The sequence below is a fragment of the Lynx rufus genome, unplaced genomic scaffold, assembly GCF_022079265.1.
Source record: "Lynx rufus isolate CCGP_SWC_20201006 ecotype Redwood Valley unplaced genomic scaffold, mLynRuf1.p SCAF_4, whole genome shotgun sequence".
Taxonomy (NCBI): Eukaryota; Metazoa; Chordata; class Mammalia; order Carnivora; family Felidae; genus Lynx; species Lynx rufus.
Window position 1 is genome coordinate 108,187,950 of NW_025814856.1, and position 21,309 is coordinate 108,209,258.

Below are 21,309 nucleotides of genomic sequence, written 5' to 3' on the forward strand. Positions count from 1 at the left end.
GTCATTTTTTATACATTTATCTAGTATTTGGCACCTTATATTCATTTACTGTTTAGCTTATGCAAAATTTACTACATATGTCATGATATAACTTTCAAATAATAATGTTGTCTCTTACCGAAATTTTCAGTATTTATGACTTACTTAAATTTGTTACCATTATATTACCTTACTTTTCTAAAAGTATTAAGTAGTGATAGAAAAATCCCTGATTTCTTCCTAATATTTTGAATGCTTTTAATATGCCATTATTAATATGACATTAACTATGCATTTGTAGAAAAGGTTTTACATATTTTCAATAGTTTTTAATTTTGAAAAATGGCAAACCTTTTTTTTTTCTTTTTAATGTTTGTTAATTTTTGAACTAGAGAGAGCTTGAGCAGGGAAGGGACAGAGAGAGAGAGAGACAGAGAGAGAGACAGAGAGAGAGACAGAAGATCTGAAATGGGTTCTGCATGGACAGCAGAGAGCCCCACCTGGGGCTCAGGTAATGGCCTGAGACAAAGTCAGAGCCTTAAGGGACTGAGACACCCAGGTGCCCAAACCTGTTTTGTTTTGTTTTTTTAATCATTACACTAATATTTACCACTATGGCTTTTTTAAAACTTTACTTGGTCAACAGATTTTAGTCCTTAAATATAATACTTAAATTTATTTGCTAATTATATTGTTTGAAACTGTAGCATTTATATTCCTATGTGTATTTTCTTTTTGGGGTCGTTCATGAGGTAATGATATTGACATTTGCAAGCTATGCAAAATGAATGGGAAAACATTCCATTTTAATCTATATTCTGAAATAACTTCTAATATATAAGAATTATTTGTGCTGTGAAAGACCATCTTACATGACACCAGAACTACCAAACTAGTTTTCTCACTACATGCTATTTTTTCATCTTTGTTATATGCTTAGAGCAGTGGTTCTCAAAGCATGATCCTAGAAAAGCCATACTGGAATCACCTGGGAACTTGTTAGAACCATAAATTTGGGTGCCCCATCTCAGACCTAATGAAATAGAAAGGATATAAGGATCATCAAACTGGAGTTCAACATGCCCTTCAGGTGATTCTAATATATACTTAAATTTGAGAACTACTGGCTTAGATTTACTACTCCCTCCTCTTAAGCACATTTCAGCTACTTATTTTAGAATGCAAAATATTCCGTTTCTTCCATATGATAAAGTTTAATGACATAAACATGCAAACCACATACTTTTGTAATTAAATATTTTCCATAGCTGTAGTTATAGCCTTAAACTAATTATGCTGCATATTTAATTTCTGTTAATGTATATATACATATATATACATATGTATAATATATATTATATATAATATTATATAATATAGGTAATATATAATATACATATATTATATATATATATATATATATTCTTGGAGAGGAACATCACCAAGATGGCAGAATAGGAGTTTTCGGCTATAATCCCCCACAAAGAGCCGTAAAAGTGACCACTCACAGATCACAGTACCTTTGTGGGAGTCAGAGGGTCCAGCGAAGCTCTGGCACACCACTGGAGCAAAAGATCCGACAACAGATACAAGGTGGAGGGCAAGAACACTCTCACTTCACCTGCGACGCCCCTTCCCAAGGTGGCGCAGCTCAGTGACAAAGGCAATGACCCTCAGCTGGAGATTTCTCTCACGGAAGACCCTGAGTGTTGTTGAGTGCGCATCTTCCTAAACTTTGCTGCACACTGCCGGACAGAACACTTTTTTTTTTTTTTTTTTTTTTTTGCCTCACCCAGAATACTGAGGGCATCAGCACAGCTGAGTGGTAAGGAGAGGTTGGGAGCAGGCAGCAGACGCGAGGACTCACGGCCAAAAAGGTTTCGAACTCAACAGAGGATGATGGAACCTTCAAACCACGAACTGCATCAGGCCTGCCCACAGCACCTTGTTAAAACCCCACTGCCCCACGGCCACCCGCCCTGCCTAGACTACCCCCACATCCCCGACCGAGAACATGCCCCAGAGCGCGCCCCGCCCCGGAGCGCACCCTTGTGAGTGGGAGGGCAAGCTTGGCCGCCTGTTTCTGAGCATGTGCAGACTGCTGGGTCAACTCTGCAGGATTGCAGGCAGGCCGGGAAACTTCAGCTTTCCCGAGCACTGCTCTGGAGAAAACACACAGGAGCCTCTCAACACCCACCCAGGCTTTGAGGATCGAGAGAAAGCATCCATTCTTAAAAATTTACCCCCCCCCCCCATGCCACCGTTCCAAGATATGGGGAAGAGGTGCATCTACAGAAAAGCTCTGGGACAGTTTCAGACTCCCTGACTGAGCTGACTGAAGCCAGTGAGCAGGGAGATGGAGGAGTTGAATGCTTCTTCAAGTGCAGTCTGTGGATTTGAAAGCAGCGCTGTTATCTGGTTCCAGTGATCTGGGAGTGGTCCTGCCTGCTCAAGACCCTTAGCAGTGATCTGGGAGTGGTCCTGCCTGCTCAGAAACACACAGGGGTCATGCTCATCCCATCCGGGCTCCCAGCAGCAAGCTTGCCAACATCCCTCCAACTGCGGATACTGAAGCAGTCCGGTAATTCACCTCCAGCGCTGATCAGCCACTACTTTTTAGTAAACCTGCTCGTTTGTATTGCCACATTATGAGCTTTACACTTACCAAGAATCATTTTTGTTGTTTCCAACACTGTTTATACCAATTTTAGTTTTTATTATAATTACTAATTTAATTTCATACTATATAAAATAAAAATATGATTACAAAATTTTTTGTTTTATATCGAAACGAAGATCTGATATAAATGCAAGGCTGAAACTGCTATAGAATTATATCTTTTTTGCTATAGAATTACCTATAAGGAAAATCATTATAGAAGATTTAAGGATTGTAAAAATCTAGAAGGGTTTTATACTCAGATTGCATCCTAAGTGTCTTTTGAGTTTTTATTCCACTTAACAGAAACTGCAAATGGAAATCATTAGATGGTTTATTACGGAATGTGATTTACGCAAGACTGACTTTGTAGAATCTCAGATCCACATTCGAACAAATGGTATTAGATGGGCCTATAAGGGAAGATTGGCCAATTCTATTGTATTTATAAGTTAGGTTAAAATATTCAAAATTCTGTGTATCATTTTTATGACACTTTATCTTTCGGTTAATATGTAGCAGTCACTCCTGGCAGAAGCACTCCTGTTGCACATATTGGACTACTTAACTTCCTGATTATAAGCATTCAATCATTTCATGGCCCCTCTTGAAAGGCAAACACCACACCTGGCTTCCAAGATTCTTCAAGATATGGAAGTGGCAACATGGCAACAGCCTTTTTTTTTTTTTTTTTTTTTTTTTTTTTTTTGCCGTATGTCTCCACCTTCTCTATGTTCCAGGTTCATGGACTGGAACACATCAAATGTTTTCTTACCTCAATTTCTTTACATAGAGTTACACCTGCTTGCCCTGCTCTGTCCATCTCTTTAGTGACCAGTTCATTTTTGTACTCCTCAGATCTTTGCTTAAATACATCTTCTTTTCTAGGCTTTCCCTGACCATCAGATCTAAAGTTCCTTATTCTAGTTCATGATAACTTTAGTTTTCGTTCATTGAATTTATAACAATTTCCAAAAAAAAATGTGTACTTGTGGATTTGTTTTTTAATGATTCTACCATTAAACTCTAAGCTATAATGACTTGATCAGTTTAACTACCATTAAACTCTAAGTCTAATAATGACTTGATCAGTTTAACTCGTTCCTAGAACACTAAGGCCTGGCCAAAAATGAGGGGGACTTAGTTTTGTTTGTTTATTAAACAAATGGATGAAGAATCAACTATGAGGACAAAATTAATGGCATATGTGAATCTGGTGGTATGGGAAGTTTTCTTCCTGCGATTATCGAGATTATCTATAGTTATTTTCAAGTGTAAAGTAAGAGTGAAAGGTGACACATACCAGTTGTTTTTCATTAATTTCTATATCTGTGCCTCTAATGTGATTGTTCAGCTTTTCATGACAATTCTCTCACCTTACTATAATGTACGCTTAGTGATCACATAGATTCCTTCTATCTTGTTCACTGCCATTCCTCAAATAGTATCTGGCACACAGTAGGTGCTATATAATTATGCTTTTATTGAAGGACCACCACTGTACAACAATATCTATTTTTAGAGTTAATTATGATTTCAGGATTATTTCCAGTTGTTCTGGCTAAAATTGAAAAGCATTACGCAGAAGGAATTAGCAGAAATGGGCTGGTTATTTACCCATTTCCCTTTTCTTCCTGCACAGAAAGAATTCCTTCTGCAGCTTCCTTAAAATTAGGTGCAGCAAATGATTCAGATAGGGACAGTGGTTTGGAGTGAAACATTTTCCAAGCCTGGCCCATAAAAGCCCTCCTTTCAAAAGTCCTCTATTTTCTTGAGCCTGGGCCACTGAGTGACCAAGTGGACTAGAACCTCTCTCCAAATGTTAACCCATGCTGTCTACTGGTGACAGAACTGATTCTTTTTTTTTTTTAATGTTTATTTATCTTTGAGAGACAGAGAGAGACAGAGCATGAGTGGGGGAGGAGCAGAGAGAGAGACACAGAATCCAAAGCAGGCTCCAGGCTCTGAGCTGTCGGCACAGAGCCCGATGCAGGGCTCAAACCCACAAACCGTGAGATCCTGACCTAAGCCGAAGTTGGACACCTAACCAACTGAGCCATCCAGGCACCCCAAGGGAAGAACTAATTCTTAGTTGTTGTCAGACCACTGTTATTCTGGGGTTGTTTGTGCCAGTACTCAACCCACTCTGACTAATACAAGGGGTATTCCACAGGGCATATGAAGATGATATTTATATATTTCTGACCGTCACAGGTTTTTCTAAAAGTTTGAAGCAAGTTCTACATAAAGTATAAAACGCTTATGGCCAGCCAATGAAGGGCAATAAGTGAAATCCTGAAAACTCTACTGATAATACAGTCAAACTTTGAGATCTCCTTGTAACTAGGAGGTATAAAGTTCTAAGAGATAGTTTCCAGTACAAATTGTATGCCATCTTCATGTGTCCCATGCTGGTGATATCAAAAAGTTGAAATCCCCCCTCTCATCCTTTCAATATTCCAACTTCTCTGCTTCTTATATATTCAGGAATAGCTTGAGATAGATCATTCATTTCATTTTATTGTTTTTTGGATCCACTGAGACAGGAGAATACAAATTGCTGAGTAGAAGGTGGCCTTCCTGAGGGACAGCCAAAGCTTGAACTCTGCTCTGATTCCGATCCTGAGTGTTGAGCCTTTGGCTTGCTGGGGCAGAAGCAAATATTTCAGGGAGGGATTTTCTCCTTTCTTCCTACCCCGCCTTCCCATGTTTTACTCACTGAAAGAGGCTCCAAGTCAAACGGACAAAGACCCTTCTAAAGTGACCTCACTCAAAATCCACTTTGTTTAGTTAGTTCTGTTCTACTTCAAAATCACAAATATATTTGATATATTCTTTTATTAGGTCCTAAACTTGGCATTTCACATTTAGTACTTAAATACATCTAGCAATTACCTATGTAATGTGAGGTAGACTTCTAACAATATTTTCTTTCCTTAGGAAGCTAATTTTTGAACATTAAGTGATTTGCAATCTGAACTATACAATCTGTCATTTCGCCAATGAGTCTTTGTGCCATGTCTATACAGAGTGTCATTACATGTCCCTCTACCTCTTTGATTCATCCATCTTTTCATTTGACAGCACCATTCTATTATCATTTCCAGGCCACTTGCAGTATGTCTAATTTGGTCAAACAGTTCTCCATCTTTTCTTTGTATTGAAATTGACTTACTTTGGGATATATAGTTTAAAATAGGTTTTTCGAATTTGTCATAAATCCAGCGCTAATCTTCATTAGTTACAGATAAATGTATAAATTAATTTGCATATTATATTAAGCTATCTCATCTAAGAATAGGAAATACATAGGTCTTGTATATACTTTATTAATTATTAGATGTTTTCTGTTTTTTACTGCTGTTTTTGTAAATTCATTGATTATTGCTGATATAATGGAGTATTTGTGAATATATATATTAGAGAGAGAGAGAAAACAAACATGAGTGGGGGAGAGGGGCAGGAGGAGAGAAAGAGAGAGAGAGTGGGAGACAGTGAGAGAGAAAGAGAGAGAGAGAGAGAGAGAGAGAGAGAGAGAGAGAGAATATCTTAAACAGGCTCCACTCAGCAGGGGGCCTGGCACAGGCCTACAACCTACAACCCTGGGATCATGACCTGAGCCAAAATCAACAGTTGGATGTTCAACCGACTAAGCCACGCAGACACCTTATACTTTGAATATTTAAGTTGGTTTTCAGTTTGGCAACTTTGCTACTCTCCCATATTTAGTTCTAATATATTTTCAATTGGGATATTACATTTTGTGTCTATGGGTTTTTTTATTGGTTTGTTTTTCTGGTCTTTTTCATTCTACATTGTTTATTTGTAATTCTCTCCACTGTAATTTTATAAAATCAATTTTGCAATAGAACTGATTAATTCTTTTCAATTATCCAGTATTTTGTTGTGCCAGCATTCTATATATATATTTTTTCCTGTTGTTGTTAATCTTTGCTATATTTCCCATCTTATTTTTATTAGTTTCCTTTCTCATTTCTTTGGGTTTTAGCTATTTCTCCTTTCCCAACACCTTGAGTTTTGTATTAATATGTCTGTTTCTTGATACCAGGGTTTCTCAACCTCAGCACTACTGACATTTTGAGCTATGTAATTCTTTCTTGTGTGTCTGGGGGCTTGTTTTGTGCACTGGGAGTGCTTAGCAGCATTCCTAGCCTCTACTGCCAATAGCCATCCCCTCTCATTCATGACAATCAAATGTGTGTGCAAACATTGCCAAATATCTCCTGTGGTGGGAAAAAATTATATGCTGTTGAGGGCCACTGGAAACTGACCAAAAGCATATAAAAACTGAGAAGTGTTTATCCAAGAAAAACTACTTAAGTTCAGATAACAGCAGTGGCAATGGGTCATGATTCAGCTTTGGGCTACTCCCTTATCCTCCAGCTCCATCAGTGTTCTACTTCTAAAGTGTGAGCAAGCCATGAAAGCAAGCAACTTTACTGGCAGGGGAACTGATTGGATTTGGAGTGGAAGGTAGAAAAACTCCATGACCCAGAGAGTTATCTAAAACAAGAGTAATCTCAGTAGCAAGTGGGTAAGGAAGGCCAGTGTCCCAGCTGGCTTGAGTTTGCAAAACTGATTAAGGCAAACAACTAAGGAGCCAGCTAACAGGAAATTCAACAGGAGTCCTGAAGAATGAGATAGCCATAATGGGCCTTGGTTGGCTGTCTGAAAGGCTGTATGCACGTGCAAGGCTGCAAACATGTTCAGGAAAGACCAAAAAGAGCCCTAGTTGACTATACATCCTTGGCTAGTGAGAATTTTTATGCATGGGCAAAAGAGACAGAAGTAGGGATGGCAGATATTAAAAGCTGAAGTAGGATTAAAAATTGCCTGAAGTGTATGTGTGTTCCCCAGCGAACACACAGATCCAATGGCAAAGGGGTGAAGATTTATTGCCACAAACTTACTGAGCACAAACTCTGATCAAACATGCTGACACAGAGGTGATCTCCAGGAAGCCAGTATTAAAATAAACACAAGAATTAAAAAGAGAAAACAAAACAAAACTGAGTCATCAGCAGCCATATACCATACACCACAGGAGAGAAATGCTCCACATGGTAAGTGTGGGCAAGTCACTAAACAAACACAGGAACAACTATAACCACTGTGAGCAGATCCAAATCCAAACTTATTACAATAAATTGTATATAATATCCAGTTACCAGCAAAAAATTAGAAGACATGCAGAGGAAGAGCAAAATGTGGCACATGTTTTAGGAAAAATAGTCTTGGATGTGGTCAAGATGTTATTAAATTCTCTGATGAGCACCAGGTGTTGAACTTAGCAGAAAATGACTTCACAACAGCTATTTTAAACATGTCAAAGGAACTAAAGTAAACTATATTTAAAGAATAAAGGAAAGCATAACAACAATGACTCTTCAAATAAAAAATACCAATTAAAAATGGAGGAATTATAAAAGAAACAAATGGAAATTCTGGAGTTAAAAACTACATTAACCAAAACAAACAAAAAATGCACTTAAGGAACTCAAGAGAATGGCATTATTCATAACATCCAAAGAATCAAAACAATCTAAATGCCTCTCAACTGGTGAATGACTAAACAATATGTGTCATGCCCACACAATGGGATACTACTCAGCAATAAAATGGAATACAGTATTCATGCAGTTCATATGGGTGAACTTCAAATATATTATGTGAAGTGAAACAAGCCAGATGCAAAGGACTACATATTGTACGATTTCTTTTATGTGAAATATCTATATACAGAAAAATTAGTTGTTTAGAGTTAGGTGAAGAAGCCAGAATTGACTACAAATGGGCATGAAGCTTCTTGTTTAGGTAATGAAAATCTTGTAAAATTGGATGGATTTAGTAAAACCATAGTTCACTTAAAATGAGTGAATTAGGGGGCGCCTGGGTGGCGCAGTCGGTTAAGCGTCCGACTTCAGCCAGGTCACGATCTCGCGGTCCGTGAGTTCGAGCCCCGCGTCAGGCTCTGGGCTGATGGCTCGGAGCCTGGAGCCTGTTTCCGATTCTGTGTCTCCCTCTCTCTCTGCCCCTCCCCCGTTCATGCTCTGTCTCTCTGTCCCAAAAATAAATAAAAAACGTTGAAAATTTCTTTAAAAAAAAAAAATGAGTGAATTAGGTTGTGTGTAAGTTACATGCCCATAAAACTGTTAAAAACATTATTATGCATACTTCATATCAAATATAAGTAGGACTTTTTGGATCAAATGCATTACACTTTTGTTGCAAATAATAATAGTGTAATAGTATTATTAATGATTGTATATTTACCTTTCATTATGTACCATTGTTTGAGGCTCTTTAAATGTATAACGACATTATTTGTAACAATGAGAGTACAGATAAATAAATGGACACTCAGAAAAAATATTGCTAAAGGAACCTTGCTCAGGTAGCTTAACTTCCTAAATTCACAGATTCAATCAATGACTTCTATAATCTACGAGAGCAGTGTGTGTGGGTGCTTGTGTGTGTGTGTGTGTGTGTGTGTGTGAGTGTGTGTGTGTGCAGGCACATGAGACAGTATGTAGCATGACATAAGATTAATATTAAACAGTGTATGTTAAATGAAATGTAATGTACATAATATATCTTAAGAATTAATAATTACCAAGTAACATATATGTATGTATAAAATCACTATTAAAAATATTAATTCCTTAGGGATTAGAATTACAATAACTATTTTAATTGTCAAATGATATTTTACTTTCCATCTAAGATTTTTCAAGAAATTAAGTAAAAAGTTAGCCTTTTGACGTTTTAACCACTTGAGAATGATAGTAGCATTTTTCTTAGACTTCAGACCTAAGCGTAAAAACCTAATAGGTTATAATATTTTGATACATATCTCAAAGTAAGATAAAATTTGATGCATCATCTTCACATTTTAACTGTGGAGCTTCAGTCTATATTCAAAAACATAACTATCTTACAAACCATTCTACCCTTTATTTTAGTAACCCAAATAGTCAAATCAACTGGGGGAAAAAAAAGTTTCTTTCCTTTGTTTAACACATGAAAAATTTATCTATTGCTGATTCTTTGACTTTGAATAAATTCGTAAGTTTTATTATAGCCCATTAAAAGAGGTGTTTTGCTGACACAGAGATAAAATAAATTATTTATAATCAGTAAATCTTCACAGTGTAAGAGTTTATACACAGTGATTATTCCAGACTGGTAAAAAAGAACATTTAACGCAAAATCTTACCACGCCAATGGAAAAGTAATTATTGATGATACTGTAAGGCACTGGGTCTCCCTTCTCATCTTTGTCATTAGGTATGACTTCAAACTTCCACCTGTCCAACATGATTTCTGTGCTGTTTTCAATGTCTTTTAGGATTTTCATCAGATTCTCACCTTCATAACCTAATGAAACAAAAATTATCTTGAGAAAAAAAAATAACCAAATAACAAAAGCTGTATTTATGTGTGTCTGAGTGTGTGCATGTGGATACATCACTCTAAAGCTAAACAATGCATTTTAAAGCAAAGTCTAATACAAGATAAAGAATTAACTGTAATTGTTAAGCTCATAAAAATATTTTACCTTTAGCTTTAATTTGCAACTCACATTCCTCTCCTAGGGTGCCAATTCTCAGTATAGTCCAAGAACAAATGAATATCTCCACTGCTTATCCCCTCAAAACTATATCATTGAATTCAGAATGAAATTAATGCCTGCTTTAACTCTCTTTCAGACAGGCAACAGCCTTGACCCAGTTGCTGAAGTAAAAATCCTGGATGCAATTTTAGACTTGACCCGTTACAATCCTCGTTTATCTTCACACTTTGCTCTCTACTGATATGGAACAACTTTCAGTTTAAGTAGAAGAAGGTCCTTCTCTTTCTCATTTTGTGCACTATATTGCCTTATTCTATATACCCAGAGTACCCTTTTCTTTTGGTTGCCTTGCTTCTGCTCCCTTTGCAGGTTTTATATTTGATAGCGCTTCTTTCCAGAAGCCACCCTCCCAAAATAATGGCTTCTATACAGTGCCACAGCACACAGCTCTCCAAACTAGTGGCACTTTAGAACCACTACATTGCATTGTAGTTATTTGCATTGTTCTCACTGCAAGTGTCCTTTACCAGGTCTTCCCGGGAGCAGATGCTCAACAAGTCTTGTTTTAATGAGTCTACTGCAGGTAGTCAACATGGCCTGAAACTACAATTATTGCTTACTATGATATTTTCTCTTAAATGTATTTGTATCTATATAACCTTATAGTTCAGACATCCTAATCCCGGTTGTGTTATTTAATATTTGCTGTTAACCTTCCTAAATAGCGTCCTCCTCCTATGTAAAAACTTAGATTTATTGTGAGAATTAAATGAGAAAATGCATAAAAGGTCTTAGTATATGAGGCATAAGAATAGGAATTTCTCAACTGTATAATACTACTAATGATAATAGAATTAGAAATATTGTATTAAGTTAAATAATATCTCCCTCTCTAACTCTGCACACACATACACACATTCTTGAGAGTATATTTTGAATTGAAACAAGATTTTCATAGATTTTCTGTGTCCAACTTTGGTCTATATTTTAATAATGTATTCATTGAACAAGTAACTGCCTAGGGCTATGAGGCCTGATCAGAGGTGTTAGCACACATAACATTGGAATTAATTGGATTAAAAGAAAGAAGAATAGGCACTGTAATATGCCAACATTCTTTAAAAATAAATAAGTGTAATTATGGTGTATTTGTTGAATTAACTATTAGAAGGTAAGACAGACAGAAACTAGGAATGCCCATTTCGGCGCCTACCATTACATTTTTCTTACACAGGTAAAATAATTATGTACTAATTAATACATACAGCAAAGAGTACAACAAACAATGATTAGACACATAGAAACATTAGAAGTATCACATATTATTTTTGTAGATGTTACATCATATTTTTGCAGTAAAATTCAAAAACTTTGAATATACATAATAATTTGCATACAATTGTACGCAGACATTTGGCAGGCTCCCACAATGTGCAGATTATAATAAGAGCCAACTATCTCTGGTTAGTCTTCCTCACGATGGGGACTTTAAGGAATATTCCCAAGCAGCTGCAAAAACTCCTTTTGTTTCGGGGAACTTCCCTATCTTCTCTGGCCCAACATGGACTGCCCATTTCCGCTTGTTGGTGAAAAAAAAAAAAAAAAAATCCACATCTGCTCATCTAGACAAGCTGACTGGTTTTAGGACCAGGAGACCTCTTTTTGTCTGCCCTCTGGGCTTTTATCTGCCTCTGGACTTCTTACCAAAGCTCATCCCTTCAGCCTTGCCCTCCCTCTGCCTGTTTCCGCACCACCTTGGGTGCCGCCTAGAAACTGGTTCCTATACCATCCTCAGGGCCTCAGGCACCACCGGCTCCTCCTCCCACCCTCTGGTCAAGGGGCAGCAAGGAGCCACTCACTTCAGAGTTCCCCACAGGTGCCCCAGGGAAAAAGTAACAATTGGGAACAAATTAATTGACTTTTAAATAGGCACAGATGGAACATATTTGGTATTTAAATTTAAGTTTGTTGGTTTCATTAAGATATGCACATCTTCAGGGTCATCAGCATTAAATATATAAAAATTTGTCTACTTAGGTTTACTAAAGGTCAAATAAGCTCATGCTATCTCTGTTGCAATGTGTTTGTTTCAAAATGTTTTTGGGTGATTGTTAAGATGGCTTTCAGGGTCTTTGATAACCTGAACCTTTGAAGTTTTGCTTGGATGATAAACTGGGTTAAATTCACTGGACATTTAGGACTTTTCTAAATCAGGTGGAATGCTAAAGCACTGCTAACTAAACATAGGTTTATGCTTTTGACTTTTTTTTTTATTGATTATTTATTTTTGAGAGAGAGAGACAGAGCATGAGCAGGGAGCATCTGAGAGAGAGAGGGAGACACAGATTCTGGTGCAGGCTCCCAGCTCTGAGCTGTCAGTACAGACATGGGGCTCAAAGCCACAAACTGCCAGATCATTGACCTGAGCCAAAGTCAGACATCCAATCAACTGAGCCACCCAGGTGCCCCTATGCTTTTGACTTATAGCAGAAAAACTAAGGATATTTGGGTCTGTTGGAAAACATGCTTTGTGCTTAATTGATTCATAAGTTTGCCATCTAAGGAATTCTGACGTAACAATTCACAATTGGTTACTGCTTAGTTTTCACTGGAGACTAAGGTTTCTAACCATTAAAATTCTGCTTAATGTAGTTAACACTGGTACAAATAAGGAAATAAGGAAGCAAGGAAATAAGTAAAAGTAAATATGTTTGTAGAAAAGTAGATGTTTAAGTTATAAGGAAAGGAAATGCATTTTTGTTGACAGTAAAAAAAAAAAAAAAAAAAAAAGGAATTTTGTCCTAAACAAGACTGGTAGTTTGAAGAGAAATTGCTTGGGACAAAATCTGAATGCAAAGGAAAATTGTAGAAGGTTTGTGCAGGGAAATCTTTGGAAAGGAATTTTATGTGTGGTCAGGGAGACTAAGATTAAAATGAACAGATTTTAAAAGTACCCTGGTATAAGATTAAAATTCCCCCTCCTTTGAGCCAAAGGCTGGGAAAATGGTGGCAATACCCTTGTTGCTGGCCTCCAAATACTCTACATTTGTGTTTCTGCAAGGCAGATGAATATGGCCTGTGCCATATGAGGGATGGATGGATGGCTATGATAATATAGAGGGTTTTTAGTGAGATACATGGGAGCCATTTTGCTACACTTAACCCAGTGTCTGCCAATGTGCAACAACCTCGATATTGTAAAATGGATACCCACATGGCTGGAATGTATTTATGTGGGCATTGCTGGAAAAGGCAGGGAAATAGACCTCAATTTTGACACTTTTAGCCCCCCTCAATGGCCAATTTTATCCTTACAAAAAAGGTTTTTCACCAGCCTTTTGACATGTATTTGTAAAGAGGAACAGTTTTTATTATGATCAATACATAAATTACTGTACAGCCAAAAATAAAATGAGCACATCCTCTACATCCAGGGAAGTCTTGCTTGGTCACAGCTGATACCCCCAAAGTCCCACAGGTGGGAAATGGAGGGGTGTGAGGAATCGGGAAGACAAGGTCGTTCTTGGAGGTAGGGTCAAGTGCGGGTAAAAGCGACTACTGCCAGCACCTCACAAGACTGACAGGGCTTTTGGCTGCCAGTTGCATAGCCAGGCTAAGTACAGTGGTTAGGAGATAAGGTTTCTTCTGGCCAGAGATAGGAAATTGAGATAAGGGATGCCTATTCCTCCTTTTTCCTGTAGAAATTGGAATTCTATAGGCAATTGGCAATTCCCCAACCAAGGCCAATCCTCCTTTTGGATGCATTATCACAAATTGGGATAATTTTGATCCACATACCCTGAAAGAAAAGCGACTCATTTTCTTTTGCACCAAGCCTTGGCCCCAGTACAAATTAGAGGAGGAAAACAGGTCACCAGAGGAAAATATCAATTATGATACTATCCTCCAATTGGACTGTTTTACAAATGTGAGGAGGAATTGAGGAGAAGTCGCCTATGTTCAGTGTGTTGGGGGCCTTAAGAGAGAATCGAGTTATGTATAAGGTCCATTCTGGCCTGTTGGCAATGCTTTCCAAGAGTTCATAAGAACCTTTGCCTGTACCCAAAGCAGACCTAGAAAAGGAGAAAGGGAAGTCTTCCATCTCAGCCTCTTCCTTCTCAGGTCCTCGATCTGTACATTCAGACTTAAAAACATACACTTCTGCTCCCTTCTGCCCATGTTATCCAGGCCCTCCCCATAATGCAACAGGCATATTTCCCCTACAAGAAGCTCAAGTGCTGGAAGGGAGGACACAAGGAGGCACCACTGTGATAAGGTTACAAGTACTTTTTCCATTACAAGATTTAAGACAGATAAAAGGAGATCTAGGTAAATTTTCTGATGATCCAGATAGACATATAGGGGCTTTTTAGAATATTCTGGAAAGATATAATGCTTTTGCTGATTCAGACTCTTAATAAGACAGAGAAACATAGGGTTCTGGCAGCAGCTGAGAGATATGGGGACTCATAAAGCAACTCATTAATTACCATGGGACTAGAGGTCCTATAGGGAACCAGAAAGGACCCAGGCAGTCCTGCTCCAAGATCCTAATTGGGACTATGACCATCTCATTGAGAAATGGATGGCCTTTGTTTTTGGAAAAAACAGAGCTTGTTTTTGGAAAAATTAATGAGGTCCCAAGTTAAACCTTTAAATTATGCTAAATTAGCCACTATTACGCAAACACAAGATGAAAACCTGGTGGCCTTCCTGGAAAGGTTGAGGTTAAATATATGGGTATCTCCCTAACACCCCCCAAAGCTGCGAGGATCCTAAAGGACAAATTTGTCACTCAATCAGCCCCAGATATTTGGAGAAAGCTGCAAAAAGTTGGCTGTTGGCCTGGAAGGGACCCTGGAGGAGTTCTTTGGAGCTGTCAAATGGGTACATTACAACTGAGATCATGAGGAGAGTAAGGAACAGAAAAGGAGGCTTAAGAAAAAATCTGAGGCCTTGGTTGTGGCTTGCCACACTATGTCAGACTGGATCCGGAACCAAGTGCCATTTACTTGTCCATTCAGGGCACTGGGAGTCTGAATGCCTTCAGGAACCTCTGTCTATGAGGGCTTGGATAACCAATGTCCCTGAAAGGGAGTGATATAGTCCAAGGCTCTTTAAAATGGCTCCCCAAAACCAACTAGCTATCGTAAACCCAAAGCCTCTGGTAACTCTGGATATACAAGGTAAACCAGTTGATTTCCTTCCTGACACTGGAATCATCTTTTCTGTCCTCCTTTCCACTCCTGGCCAACTATCTGAACACTGCATAATGATTAGAGGCATCTCTGAAAAATTTTTCTCTCAGCTACCAGGGTGCATATGGGAGACTTGATTTTTTCATATTCTATTTTTTTTAATGTTTATTTATTTTGAAGGAGAGAGAGTGTGTGAGCAGGGGAGAGGCAGAGAGTGAGGGAGACAGAATCTGAAGTGGGCTCCAGGCTCTGAGCTGTCAGCACAGAGCCTGATGCAGGGCTCGAACTCACAAATTGTGAGATCATGACCTGAGCTGAAGTTGGACACCCAACTAACTGAGCCACCCAGGCATCTTTAATTTTTTCATATTCTTTTTTGATAATGCCAGAGAGCTCCACTCCCTTGCTAGAAAGAGATATTATGACCAAATTAGGGACTATAGTGCTACTAGCTCCAAGATAGATACACAATTGCCTAAACTAACAGCAATCTGGATATCAAAGAACAATCTTTCCTTGAGGTAAATTTAAATACCCCTCATGGAGTTGTTCCCATGGAAACTGGATAGCCAGAAGAAGATCTGAGGATTGAGAACCATAAACTAGTTCAGGTACTTAATTATTCTAACTAATGATATCACAGGATACAAATAAGTATGGAGGAGGGAAAAAAACTACAGTCAAATTGGTTTAAAAAATGACCAGACATGTGAGGAATTTTTTGGATGGCTACAATGGGTCTTTCCTTCCTATAGTTAGGCCTCCTCCTTAAGAGGCATTGCATTTTGCCAAGAAGCATAAAATACCTAGGAATAAATCTAACCAAAGATGTAAAAGATCTGTATGCTGAAAACTATAGAAAACTTATGAAGGTAATTGAAGAAGATATAAAGAAATGGAAAGACATTCCCTGCTCATGGATTGGAAGAATAAATATTGTCAAAATGTCAATACTACCCAAAGCTATCTACACATTCAATGCAATCCCAATCAAAATTGCACCAGCATTCTCTCGAAACTAGAACAAGCAATTCTAAAATTCATATGGAAACACAAAAGGCCCCGAATAGCCAACATAATTTTGAAGAAGAAGACCAAAGCAGGAGGCATCACAATCCCAGACGTTAGCCTCTACTACAAAGCTGGAATCATCAAGACAGCATGGTATTGGCACAAAAACAGACACATAGACAAATGGAATAGAATAGAAACCCCAGAACTAGACCCACAAATGTAGGGCCAACTAATCTTTGACAAAGCAGGAAAGAACATCCAATGGAAAAAGACAGTCTCTTTAACAAATGGTGCTGGGAGAACTGGACAGCAATGTGCAGAAGTTTGAAACTAGACCACTTGCTCACACCATTCACGAAAATAAACTCAAAATGGATAAAGGACCTGAATGTGAGACAGGAAACCATCAAAACCCTAGAGGAGAAAGCAGGAAAAGACCTCTCAGACCTCAGCCGTAGCAATCTCTTACTTGACACATCTCCAAAGGCAAGGGAATTAAAAGCAAAAATGAATTACTGGGACCTTATGAAGATTAAAAGCTTCTGCACAGCAAAGGAAACAACCAACAAAACTAAAAGGCAACCAACGGAATGGAAAAAGATATTTGCAAATGACATATCGGACAAAGGGCTAGTATCCAAAATCTATAAAGAGCTCACCAAACTCCACACCTGAAAAACAAATAACCCAGTGAAGAAATGGGCAGAAAACATGAATAGACACTTCTCTAAAGAAGACATCCGAATGGCCAACAGGCACATGAAAAGATGCTCAACGTCCCTCCTCATCAGGGAAATACAAATCAAAACCACACTCAGATATCACCTCACGCCACTCAGAGTGGCCAAAATGAACAAATCAGGAGACTATAGATGCTGGAGAGGATGTGGAGAAACAGGAACCCTCTTGCACTGTTGGTGGGAATGCAAACTGGTGCAGCCACTCTGGAAAACAGTGTGGAGATTCCTCAGAAAATTAAAAATAGACCTACCCTATGACCCAGCAATAGCACTGCTAGGAATCTACCCAAGGGATACAGGAGTACTGATGCATAGGGGCACTTGTACCCCAATGTTTATAGCAGCACTCTCAACAATAGCCAAATTATGGAAAGAGCCTAAATGTCCATCAACTGATGAATAGATAAAGAAATTGTGGTTTATATACACAATGGAGTACTACGTGGCAATGAGAAAGAACGAAATATGGCCCTTTGTAGCAACGTGGATGGAACTGGAGAGTGTGATGCTAAGTGAAATAAGTCATACAGAGAAAGACAGATACCATATGGTTTCACTCTTATGTGGATCCTGAGAAACTTAACAGGAACCCATGGGGGAGGGGAAGGAAAAAAAAAAAAACAAAACAAAAGGACGTTAGAGTGGGAGAGAGCCAAAGCATAAGAGACTCTTAAAAACTGAGAACAAACTGAGGGTTGATGGGGGTGGGAGGGAGGGGAGGGTGGGTGATGGGTATTGAAGAGGGCACCTTTTGGGATGAGCACTGGGTGTTGTATGGAAACCAGTTTGACAATAAATTTCATATATTGAAAAAAAATAAAAAAAATAAAAGGGAGTATAGTCAAATCCTGATACACACACACACAAAAGAGGCATTGCATTTTAGAAGATTAATGCTTGTTGGCCTAACATTCTCTTTGTATGTCATTTGTAGAAGCTGTTGCACAGGCCAGAAAATAAGACATCCAAGAAAATGTTGCTAGTCCAGATTTTCCAAACACCTGCCCACTATATCGGACCATGGATCGACCTCTGAACTTGCCCTGACTAATGTTCTCCTGTCATTGCCCCTGCTCAGCAGGAAGCAGTTAAGATCAGGCTTTGTCCCAGTTCCTAATGGCAGTTAGGAATCATGTGTTCAGAGGGTGGGAATATGATAGGAAAAGGATAGGATTCAGTAGGCAGAGAGAAAAATTAGGACCTGAGGTCCCTGAGTGGGAAAAAACACACATTTTGTAACAAGGCTGGGAGAGTATGACCATAGCAAACCCCCTCAGGCTTAAGGTCTCTCTTTTGAATACAACAGACAGCACCTACTCCCCCTTAAGTTCCCCTTAGGAATTTGACAAAAGACCTGACAGACTTGAACACAAAACCTATGACTCACAAGGAAGTGGTGTGGCCTTAGACTACCCCTCATACAATGGAAGTGAACTAATCAGGAATGGACCCAGCACATAGAGTTATCCAGCTAGTAAGGTAGAACCTGAGAAGGTACAAGGGGGAAGGGGAGGGAGGGCTAATCAGAACCTTAAAAAACAAAGCCCTTTGCCTATAGTCACTTTCGAGTGTCCCCTCTCTGTAAAAAGATCTTTCATACTATTCTTCCTTTCTCATCTTATACTCTAATAAAGTTTTGTCTGCTGCTAAAAAAAAATATTTAAACTTACATAAATTTCATATTTTTAATAGTTCTGCCCTCATTCTTAATGTTGAATGTCTCCTAAATTTTTAATTTCTTATAAAAATAATAAATATTATCCCACAAATGAATTTTATATATTTTCACAGTTGAACTGAATAAAAAAGTTAAGTATGTTCACCTATTGTGCAAATTCAACTCATTTGAAAATAAATATGATAGTTTTCAGGTGTAAATCAATTTACATATACTAATGTAATATAGTATATTACAATATAGCATGGAAGTATAGTACAATATATAATAGAAATATATAATATAATATAATATAATATAATATAATATAATATATGTTGTATTACATATATTCAGCAGATACATGGATAAATAATAATGCTTTAAATAAAATATTAAGCTTGTCCTCAGCTACGTCTCAGGTTAACAGCAGCATGGCTCAATATAATGCTAGAAAAATGTAGGAAGAGCAACTGACCAGGAGAGAACAAAGTAGAAATGGATTTAGTGAAATTTAACTATTAGAGCTAGATTCTAGTAGTGTTGTTCACCTTAAAATATTTACCATTGGTTATTTTCTCAAAGTTTTTATGGATAAGCATGAAAAAGTCTAATGCCAATCAACCTTCTAGCCAAATAAAAATGGAAAGAGGCAGTAAATCTATTTTGAGAATCACAACATCTGCAGTTGAGAGCTAATTTTCAAAGGTGAAGAATTCCAAACTGTAGTCCCCAATTTAACAAGTGTCTACACCCTACTTGTTTCTGTTTATCTATGAACAAGCTTGTTAAATAATGATGTGTAACTATAAACAGTATTCCAAAACTCAAGAAGGTCATATTTTTTTAAATACTTATCAAAATCACTAAATATATAAGTAAAAGCCTATTTCTAGAAAAGAATGATGTTATTTTGCTTCCATTATTTTGATTTAAAACATATAATCCCTCTAGGCTAAGAAACAAAATAAAAGCATAATTAATATTTATTTTCCATTTAATGATGCAATGTTACGATCAAATGTATCTGAAAAGCCACAGGGGTGACCGGGGGGCTGTTGGTTGTCTGACTCTTGATTTTGGCTGAGATCATGATCCCACGGTCATGGAATCGAGCCCCGCATCAGACTCTATGCTGACAGCACTGAGCCAGTTTGAGATTCTCTCTCTTCTTCACACTCTGTCCCTCACACTTTCTGTCTCTCTCTCAAAATAAGTAAATAAAACTTTTTTAAATTTTTAAAAAAATAATCATAGAAATTTTTATAAAGGAAAGTCACATAAAGGAAAGCAATAACATATATTTTTGTAAGTGTGTGCCCCGTCTAAAACTCTCTTATCCCCTCACTCTCACGAAACATTTTCCCTACCATAATGTTAAATTTTTGTTAGACTAATTATTGCCAGAAAAACTGCAAAGAGAATGTAAACTAAGTATTTTCAAATGCCCTAGGACCTCCTACATTTTTCCAGTGTTATATTTTCCCAAATATATTCTTATCAAACAATAAGCTTAAAGTCAACATATTACAGTGACCAAAAGTTAACCAATAATTAACCAAGTGATTATTTTCTTTCCCAAATGCTAGGCATGATGATAATTACTACAACTACCTAAAGTACTCAGAACAAACATTAGGCAAACAATTTGATAGCTTGGTATCAGAACCCACAAGGCAGACACTACCATTTTTTCAAATCTGATGAGGAATCGGAAGTACACAGTTGTTAAGCAACTTACTTGCTCGAAGTTAGCTACACACCCGTTGAGAAATAATCACACTTCAGAGCATGTTGCTTTACCAAATGGTATCTCTATTTTCCTAATCACTCCACTTAGGCAATTTGCTGTTTCCCTTAACACCTTGCCTTCCACAAAGCTCCTATGCACTCCACTGGCAGGTTCTATCAGTCCTTCCCTGAAAACACAACTCCAGTTTGTCTACTTGTCTTCATTTGCTTTATCATCACCCTGGTCCAGTCCTTTTATTCTCTAATTATGAAAACTATAGTACAAGTTCTTATTTGGAAAACTGTGATTGTCTACATTTTCACAATTTCTTCTTAAGTTTATGTTATAACCCTCAATTAACCTATTTTTGAAAACATAAATGTCATTGTGTTACGCTGCTTTTGAAACTCTTTCCAAGTTTCACTTCGTACTTCAAATTCAATCTAATAAAATTCTTTTTTTTTTTAATTTTTTTTTTCAACGTTTATTTATTTCTGGGACAGAGAGAGACAGAGCATGAACGGGGGAGGGGCAGAGAGAGAGGGAGACACAGAATCGGAAACAGGCTCCAGGCTCTGAGCCATCAGCCCAGAGCCCGACGCGGGGCTCGAACTCACGGACCGCGAGATCGTGACCTGGCTGAAGTCGGACGCTTAACCGACTGCGCCACCCAGGCGCCCCAATCTAATAAAATTCTTAACAAGACCACCAAGCCCCAGCATTATTTTGGCTCTTG

General features: G+C 37.9%; 1 protein-coding gene across 6 annotated transcripts in view; it reads right to left on the minus strand.

Moving 5' to 3' along the window:
• Nucleotides 1-21,309, minus strand: part of DGKB (diacylglycerol kinase beta) — a 647,032-nt gene that overhangs the window by 394,782 nt on the left and 230,941 nt on the right. For all 6 annotated transcript variants that reach the window (XM_047096393.1, XM_047096391.1, XM_047096390.1 and 3 more), the window contains one exon: nt 9,876-10,036. In XM_047096393.1, the coding sequence (XP_046952349.1) occupies nt 9,876-10,036 (161 nt within the window). The remainder of the gene's footprint in view (nt 1-9,875; nt 10,037-21,309) is intronic.